The following is a 9616-nucleotide window of genomic DNA, read 5'->3' on the forward strand; positions in this document are numbered from 1 at the left end:
CTTTTAGTCAAAATTAAATCTACCTCTCAAAAGTTCAACAGAAGGATATTTTACGTCGCAAGACACTTATTTTTTAATAAAAAATTTTTTTATTAAATTGTAATGAATTAGTTCATTAATGAGATGAATCTTTGTTTGAAGGCGATGGATGAGTCCTGGACCCTCTGCTTCCGCTTATCATTATGGGATGTCTGAACTGCTCATGGTGAACGTGCGTCCCCTCTCGCACTGCCGCCCTCAGCCAATCAGCTCGCTCCTCCACTGCGCTGCTTCCGGGTTCAGTCCTCTTTTCCTCTCGACCGGAGCGTCACGACCGCCCACTCTGCTGCCTGCACGAGACAGAGAGCCGCACCGAGCCTGCACACACACCGGAAAGGTAAGATTTACTCTTTATTTCTCCCTTTATTTTACTTAAATACTACCAGGCATGAATCTTACATGTTTTACTGGCTTTATCCTGAAGCTGTGCGGAAGATTCCGAGTCTATTTCCTCTTTTAAATGCTGTTTTTCACCCTTCACGACCACCCGACGTCTTGTCATTGAGTTAATAATTAAATTAAAATCAGTTAAAGCTGCACTACACAGTTTTGTGGCTTGTAGGATGGAGCATTGTGGAGCCCCCTCTGTCTATTTTTAACCGTCAGCTGTCTAAACGTCTGTCCATTTAGAGGTGTGTGTGTGTGTGTGTGTGTGTGTGTGTGTGTGTGTGTGTGTGTGTGTGTGTGTGTGTGTGTGTGTGTGTGTGTGTGTGTGTGTGTGTGTGTGTGTGTGTGTGTGTGTGTGTGTGTGTGTGTGTGTGTGTGTGTGTGTGTGTGTGTGTGTGTGTGTGTGTGTGTGTGTGTGTGTGTGTGTGTGTGTGTGTGTGTGTGGCCATGATTCAAAGGACAAAAGTACAGTAAGCAAGCAAATGGGAAAAGACTGTCTGCAACTTGACGCCATATTTTCACACTCACACACTCACTCACTCACACACACACACACACAATGTGTGTGTGCTACCAGTTGCTTGCAGCAGACAGGGAGGTGTGTCCACCCCGTGAAGGAAAATTACTGTGCAGCTCCACTATGAGAGATGTTTGAGTCATTTCCACGACCATCACACCTCTGTAGGACTAATCCATTCCCTCGTTCTCATGAAAGCAGCCCCTCTCAACCTTTTCCGTCCATTTTAAACATTTTAATGAAGATTTATTCACAGCAACGACTCTGACACACCTCAACCCAGACTTAATCTCACTCTGTAGTCCGGCCTGCACAGATCAAGTCTCAATCCTCCACTATTTATTTATTTATTTATTTGTCGGCTGCCATTTTGTGCCTCCATTTTGCCTGCATTCTCTCCAGTGCTTGCAGTAATCTGACACTGAAAAGCAAAAGGAGTTCAGAAATCCACAGGCCTGCCCCGGAGGGATGAGTGTGCATCTTTATAACCTGTGGATCATCTTCTCCATGAATCAGTGCAGAAAATACTCCCAATGGGCACGTGAACATATTTAATGCATACACAGACGTCCTGTTATGCGTTTGATGACAAACGATCGTTTTCAGTTAAAACCAGCTTTGGCAAAAGGGAATACAAGATTACTTGTAGAACAAAATCTGATGACAATGTTAAGATTAAGAAAAAGACGAGAAACAAAGTTTCTTGCTTATATTTGTAACCGTTTTTTTGTCAGTTTTACTCTTTTGCGTGCACTTTGACTGAAATTAAAGTTCTGAAGCTGAATTCTCCATGTAGGGCTTTGACCGCCTCTTTAGGTCTTTGGAGTCGTCTTACCTCCCGTCAGAAACCACAGTTCACTTCAGTTTTGATGCTGCTGGACTCCGGTCTGGACGTACAGGCTGTTCCTAGAGTTCAGCCGCCCCTTTGAGAGTGGCCCGATGAACAATGGCTTATGTGGGGCAGGTTGGTTTAAAATGAATCGATAACGCTGCGGGCGTCATGCTATAAACTGTCTCTGACCTCCACTGCTGAAGTTTGCAGAGATAACGAGAGATTACACCGTCGCTGTGCAGTTTGAACAAAAAGAAGCCAAACATGTGGCGACATTGCCACAAAGGTTTACTTTTCCTTCTCGCTATCAGGGGCCGTTGCTTCATCGTTTGCCCGTTGAGCCGTTTCACAACCATAATTTTGTGTGCAATCTGATAGATAAACTAAGTGGACCTGCAGAGGTTTTTATATTGTTGCTGCAGAGACCACGCCCCCACAAACCCCGCCCCTCCGTCCTGTGACTTAACGTCTCCGCCGGTCTGCCCGGCCTTCAGCAGGCGGCCGCCACTCTGATTAAAAAGTCCACGTCCGCTCAGCCTCCGAAACTCCTTCAAGCTGCAGGAAGTGTCGGTCCTCGGTGGTGACGCCTTCTCTCCCTCGCTTCCTTTGCAGATCCAGAACCATGTCCATCCTGAAGATTCACGCCCGTGAGATTTTCGACTCCCGTGGGAACCCCACGGTGGAGGTCGACCTGTACACCAAGAAAGGTACCGTATGACCCGATTCCTCTCTCTTCGCGTCGTCTCCTTTCTGCATCCGTCTGTTGAGTATCGATCAATCCTGCAAAGTGGATTTGCTGCTGGACTAGACGTTCCTCCACTTTCCTCCCAGTTGAATCCAGGACTCGAGGAGATTAGGATGCATATCCTGTAAAATCTCCTGAGATTAAGCCTCGTTTTCCCGTTTTGTTTGACGCTGTTGTGATGTGCATGCAACAAGTCTTGTCCACTATCCTCCAGTAAGAACTTGATATTTCAGTGGAACTGTTTATAATGTAATAGATATTAGGGTTAAATAAAAAAAATAGCCTCCTGCTGCTGGACTCACTTGGTTTCCCTGTACGCATATCAGATGGTGACTGTGTGAAAATAGCGCCTGTAACCTCACACTGGTCGTTACTGTAATGATTCCTGTTGGGGAACGCAAAGAGCTCATACACTAGGTTCCTCTAGTGAACCTTAAAGGTCTCATGCAGAGTTAAGAGTTTGGTTTAGCACAATTTATCACTGTTTGACACATGTGTTTACAGCTAAGATCAATTTATTCAATTAACTAAAAGCCTGAAGCGTCCCGGAGAACTTTTCTGCTCCGAGAGTTGAGAGAAAAGAACGGCTCTGCCCAGTGAGACGTGGGAGGAATGTTAATGAAGCAGCCTGAATGAGCACTGGCGTGGAAGCGAGTGAAATCCGCTGCAGCAGCTCCAGAACCGGCAGACCGGTTTTAGGACGGTGCTCCAGTTTACTGTAAATAGACCCCTTGTTCTTTTTTGACACGGTTCCCTTTTAAGTCCACGGTTGAGCCGCGGCGGTGTCCTCTGCGCAGAGACTGGGGCGAGCGTGCTGCAAGCCAGAGCACGTCTCCCCCGGCTACTGTGTCGTGTGCACGTCCTGTTATGTAACCGGCTTCAAGGGCACGCTAGAGAACCCTGTACGCTCGGTGAAATGATGTAATTTCAGTAGCTGTCGTAATTCACACAACATGAGCAGAATGTGTGTTATGTAGGAGTATATTCGCTCCTGAAGTCTGTTTTGGCTCGATTTCTCCAGACGGTGTTTGAGCCAGGTGATGTCTTGATGCAGATGATGAGTTAATCCGGTGTGTGTGTGCGTGTCCTCTTGCCCTAAGCCCTCAATCCCCTCAAACTCGCACCACTCCTCCCACCCCACTGAGCAAACTGAATGAGTATTTCTTTTTTTTTTTGGCACCCCCACTAATTTCTGTCCACTTGGGTGAATCCAAAATGGCTCTCCTCTCTGGTGTATGGGCGTGGCTTGACATCCTGCCACAGATGCTCTGCACATGCTCAGTCGACAGCCCCCCCCCCCGGTTACATCACAGCCTCCTGCAGCACGACCGGCTCCCTGTATGCTTTGTCTCCATCCCTGCACTCTGAGGCTGATTGGACAGCGTCCCACTCATGCATTTTATAGACCCAGCAGCCCGTCCTGTACAGAATGTCCTGTCACACACACACACTCACACACACACACACACACACACATATAATTATGACTCAGCGAGGTGTTGCACTAGTGAATATGGTAACACTGAGTTGAAACATTTATCAAACTCCAGTCGCTCCTCCCTCGTATCGTCCAATCCCTCTGGAAATGAATAGCAACAATGGCTATTCAGATAGTACGTTTTAACTTTAAGCAGGATTTCTGCTCAATATATTATTTTATCCACGATTAAAGCTGCTGATAACTATCTGATTAAAGTAATGTTGGCATCCCGTAAAAACAGTATAACAAGGAAGTGGCTAACTGAGACGCCGCCGCCAGACGAGGACAGAAATCGTGTCTGAAATACAGAACATTGAAAAGCTAAATATCCATATAATATTATTATAATATTTATAAGTTCATTAAGTACTGCAACAGATGGACAACTCTCTTTGATATCCTGACTTCTCAACAGAGTACTGGATAAAAAAAAAAAGTCTGTTTGGATAGATAAACGGTATAGGAATGTGTATACATGCACAGGAACAACACCTACTGCTCCAGCTGATGGTATAATATACTCTGATTGTTCACTGTACTACTATAAGAAATGAAACCTCATCTAAATAATAATACCAGAAAAACCCTGTTATTGTATGTGCTTGTATTTCTGTTTGTGTGCACCCTGTTTTCAATAAAAATAGTATAAAGAAACGTCACAAATCCAAAATGTCCCGTGTGTCTCGCAGGCCTCTTCAGAGCTGCAGTCCCCAGCGGCGCCTCCACCGGCATCTATGAGGCCCTGGAGCTCCGCGACAATGACAAGACGCGCTACATGGGCAAAGGTAAGGACGCCCGCACTCCTCCGTGTCATTTCACTCCTGTTCTCCACTCTCCCATCGTCTTCACGTCTGCTTCCTCCTTCTCTCCTGCTGTTAGGAGTCAAAAGAGCTGTTAAATATATAAATGAGTTCTTGGCTCCTGCATTGTGTAACCAGGTAAATGCAGTCTCCCGCTGCAGCATGGAGAATGAGTGTGGATCTTTTGAAAACTAACCCGTGTCGGGCTCTAACAGATGTTCACAGATTGATAAAGTGCTGACCCATCGGGTGCTCTGTGGTCATCTGTGTGGCCTGATCTGCTTGCTCTGCTTGCTGTCCTCTGGCCGGGTCAGTCATGGTCTGCTTGTCCCTTGCAGGTGTCTCAAAAGCAGTTGATCATATCAATAAAACAATTGCACCTGCACTGGTTAACAAGGTAGGACCATTTATTGTTTGACTAATATTACATGGTGTCATGTATGTAATTTACATGATAGGTTTATTTTAATCAGTCTTGGACATGTGATAGAAATTAATTTTTAAACTGACTGGTGTTGACAGTCTTCTTCCTCATTGGTGTTGTAATCATTAGTTAACCAAAATTATTCTTACTCGGCATCGACTGAGCTTTGTGTTTTGATTCTAACTTGCTGTGATTAACATTATCGGAGTGTTTTAACCCAAATTAATAATTTCAATATAATTTTTATTTTTTTTATTTTTTTTAATGGAGATGTGTTGTAAACCTCCCGATGTTTCTGATTCAGGATGTGAGCGTGAAGGATCAGGAGAAGATCGACAAGCTGATGTTGGACATGGATGGCACAGAAAACAAGTGTAAGTTACTCTTTATACGGAGGGAAGAAAACGAGAGATGAACCAATGGGTGTTAGGAGTACAGTATGTGTGCTGCAGACCAAGGAACTGAGCTTGCTGTGTGCAGCCACACGCTTTTACAAGTACGGTACTTGATGCAGTGTCGGACCTGATACTGGTATCGGTGCATCCCAGAGGAAAAATTAATAAAATGTGTTTTATATTGAGGGGAAGTAAGTTTCAACCATATTATCTCTGATGGTTTGATTTTTGCCATTAGAATTGTCAAAAACATAAGAATATACTATTTGCTAAGCGTCGTCCTATAATGACTACAACACAGACGACTTATCGTTTCCTTTGTCTCCTCCTCCAGCTAAGTTCGGTGCCAACGCCATCCTGGGCGTCTCTCTGGCCGTGTGCAAGGCTGGTGCTGCAGAGAAGGGCGTTCCTCTCTACCGCCACATCGCCGACCTGGCCGGAAACCCCGAAGTCATCCTCCCTGTCCCGGTGAGCATGAGCGGCGCACTTAACCCGCAGCGTTTTAGGATCGCACGGACGCTATTCTAACGGTCCCATCCCTCAGGCCTTCAACGTCATCAACGGCGGCTCCCACGCCGGCAACAAGCTGGCCATGCAGGAGTTCATGATCCTGCCCGTCGGCGCCAGCAGCTTCAAGGAGGCCATGCGCATCGGCGCCGAGGTCTACCACAACCTGAAGAACGTCATCAAGGAGAAGTACGGCAAGGACGCCACCAACGTTGGCGACGAGGGAGGTTTCGCCCCCAACATCCTGGAGAACAAAGAAGGTGTGAGAAACAAAAATACAGGATCTTAAAACAGTGATGGGAGGAACACGACTCTTCAAGAAAGAGTTTCTAGTTTGTGCTCTCACTCGTCAAAAGCAGGAACGTACTTTACTTATCATGTCGCTCTTGAGGTAGACTCATGGCTTCTAAATTTAGGCCGCCACTTGGAAGCGAGTGCCAAGCTGCGACTCCAGTGTCGGCTCATTGTGCTGATGTGACAGAAGCCTCGGCGGTGTAAAGCCTCCCCTGCCGACTCGCCGCTTTGAATGATTGTCTAGGCTTTTATCAGCAACATGTCGAGTTAACGTTCTCGCCCTTGTGTTCGTCAGCTCTGGAGCTGCTGAAGAACGCCATCGGCAAGGCCGGCTACACCGACAAGATCGTCATCGGCATGGACGTGGCCGCCTCCGAGTTCTACAAGGGTGGAAAATACGACCTGGACTTCAAGTCCCCCGATGACCCCAGCCGCTACATCTCCGCTGACAAGCTCGGGGATCTGTACAAGAGCTTCGTGAAAGATTACCCCGGTGAGTTTAACACTCCATTAGACCTGTTGAGAGAGAAACTGAAATGGAACGAGTAGAGTCTTGTCTCGGAGAATGGAGAAGCTGCAGCCGTTTGTGCCGGCCGTGAAGATGTAGAAACGGAATACTCGAGTCATGGATAGGCCGTTTTGAAATGCTGCCGGCAGCAGTAAAACAAAAAAAAATAGAAATTAGGATTAAACTGGTTAATATTCAGTGTGTGAGCATTTAGCAGCTCGTTCACACTGCCCCCCAGTGGCCAAACAGTTGAACAGTAGAAAATCTTGTGTGAAACAGCCCTGACGTGTTTGATGTAGACATACACAAATACCGATACCAGTATATGGTCTGATACTGCACCTAATACTCTTACTTTAAAAAAACAAAACATGCCTAGTTTGATCAATAAGTTGACTCTGCCCCCGTCACCCCCTCCCCCACCCCAGTGGTGTCCATCGAGGACCCCTTCGACCAGGACGACTGGGAGGCGTGGACCAAATTCACAGGAACCACCAGCATCCAGGTGGTGGGAGACGACCTGACGGTCACCAACCCCAAACGCATCGCCAAGGCCGTGGCCGAGAAGTCCTGCAACTGTCTGCTGCTGAAGGTCAACCAGATCGGCTCCGTCACCGAGTCCCTGCAGGCGTGAGTCTTTCTGGACCTCCTTCCTCAAATCCCAGCCGCTAAATGAAAGAATCGGCCGTCTCAAGAGGTTTAACCCGACGTCTCTTTCTAGCTGCAAGTTGGCCCAGAGCAACGGCTGGGGCGTGATGGTCAGCCATCGCTCTGGAGAGACAGAGGACACCTTCATCGCCGACCTGGTGGTCGGTCTCTGCACCGGACAGGTAAAGACACTGAGACAATGTCTCGGATCAGTTAACCGTCGAGCTTCCAGACTTAAAGTTTCATTGTTTTGTTTTTTTCCAGATCAAGACTGGCGCCCCCTGCCGATCTGAGCGTTTGGCCAAGTACAACCAGCTGCTCAGGTGCGTCCTCTCCACACACCCACACACACACACACACACACACATCCTGGCGCCGTCGCAGCCACGCTAACACTCCGCCCTGTCCGTGTTTCAGGATTGAAGAGGAACTCGGGGCCAAGGCCCGCTTCGCCGGTCAGAACTTCAGACACCCCATCTGAGCCGGTTTCCTGCCTGGGCCTCTGTGTGTTCATTGCTCATAAATAACCTCTCACTCTCACACACACACACACACACACACACATACGCCACGCTCGGTCGCCTGCCCCGTCTGGAAAAAGGTTGAAGAGATCGCCACTGATTTTCAAGGTCCAACTCTGCGGCGCGTTGAAGCGACGGCGCCTCCCAGCGCAGCCGCAGGTTCAGCTCATTCTCAAACTGCTTTAACTTCCCTGAATTGTATCGGTTCCCGTGTTTCGTGTCCGTGAACGAGGTCTTTCGTTCGGCTTCATGTGAGTTTCTTGTGATTCTGGTCCTACTGAGTATTCGAGCTACTGTAACTTTAGTGCGGCCCTGCTCAGGCAGCGGCGAGTCACTACATGTGCAATGTGTCGCATCCGAAAAGGTCTTGTGTTGCTGTAAGCGTTGGCAGAAATAAATAATATAGTTTGAGATGCTGTGTGCTTCTTCTTTTGTTTTTTTGTTTTTTTCTTAAATGTATTTTACCTCGATGCTTTAACGGCTATTAAAATGTAGGAGGATGAGCCTTGAAGTTTAAACTTGAATTCTCGATAAAACAAGTATTTTACATGAAGCAAGCGAGTCCAACCATTTTCTTGAGGGAATTTGCCCACTTATTTTTTTTATTTAAGCAATTTACCTTACTTTAGCTTGACATGTCATTTTTTTTATTTTCTCCTGCTGCTTCTTTAACCATCTTACCTAAATATATATTGCAGACACATAAATAATCCACTTTTCATGGAAAAAGCTTAAACTTAATAGTTTTTCGATATAAATGAAGTAAATAGAGACTTGCCTGTTAAAGCATTGAGAAGTTCTATCCATGAAATCAAGACGGCTTCACGACCTATGAATGTTTGGCGTCTGGTTGTGAATCACTTTTTTTTTTTTTTTCTTCTACATGATACCGTCTGAAATGTGTGAATTACAATGAGGCAGCGCCTGAATAGTTTAAAAAAAAATTTATTTAGTCAACGCAAGACTTTCTAAATGATTTTCACATATTTTCTAAACCATTGCTAGAATCCACAGGAAATCAACTAAAAAGCATAACCCCTATTAGTGTATTATTATTAGACGCTCCTGGAACGTCGTAGTCGTAGCGCGGTCGTCTCTCTCGTGGAATTTGTAGGTTCGATTCCATGTGTTGTTGAGCAAAGACGCTGAACTTTAACCCAAAACTGGAAAAGCACTACATATATGAAATCCATTTATCTCTTATCAATAGTTTTCTTTGGGGGGGGGGGGGGCGTTGGAGCCGAGCCCACCTCACAGCGGACAGCTTAACAGGACAAACTCACACTCACATTCACACCTCGGTGCAATTTAGAGTCACGACAATTAACCTCTCATGAATGTTTTATTAGACTGGGAGGAAACCTATTATTTTTACCAGGATTTATTTTCAAAAACTAAAGCCACCGACACCAGATTTGCCCCGCAGATAATCTAAAATACCTACTTGCTCATAAAATAGGTGTGAAACCCAGAATGAAAACATGCTGCAATGGAGTTGTACAGTTTGCTTCTTCAGCTC

At 46.2% G+C, this 9616-nt stretch overlaps 1 protein-coding gene across 2 annotated transcripts; it reads left to right on the plus strand.

Annotated features, from left to right (window-relative positions):
* The first annotated feature begins 286 nt into the window (after nucleotides 1-286).
* Nucleotides 287-8648, plus strand: eno1a (enolase 1a, (alpha)). Of its 2 annotated transcripts, none has more exons than XM_080469493.1 (12): nucleotides 287-376; nucleotides 2388-2482; nucleotides 4690-4785; nucleotides 4880-4938; nucleotides 5529-5598; nucleotides 5954-6087; nucleotides 6164-6386; nucleotides 6716-6913; nucleotides 7357-7558; nucleotides 7650-7758; nucleotides 7841-7899; nucleotides 7994-8648. In XM_080469493.1, exons 2-12 carry the CDS (start codon nucleotides 2398-2400, stop codon nucleotides 8055-8057), a joined length of 1299 nt encoding a protein of 432 aa, XP_080325619.1. In that variant the 5' UTR covers nucleotides 287-376; nucleotides 2388-2397; the 3' UTR covers nucleotides 8058-8648. The 2 variants fall into 2 exon arrangements, with proteins under 2 accessions (XP_080325619.1, XP_080325618.1); XM_080469492.1 differs by lacking the exon at nucleotides 4880-4938 and adding an exon at nucleotides 5139-5197.
* The last annotated feature ends 968 nt before the right edge of the window (nucleotides 8649-9616 follow it).

The sequence above is a fragment of the Lipophrys pholis genome (genome assembly GCF_963383615.2).
Source record: "Lipophrys pholis genome assembly, chromosome: 8".
Taxonomy (NCBI): domain Eukaryota; kingdom Metazoa; phylum Chordata; class Actinopteri; order Blenniiformes; family Blenniidae; genus Lipophrys; species Lipophrys pholis.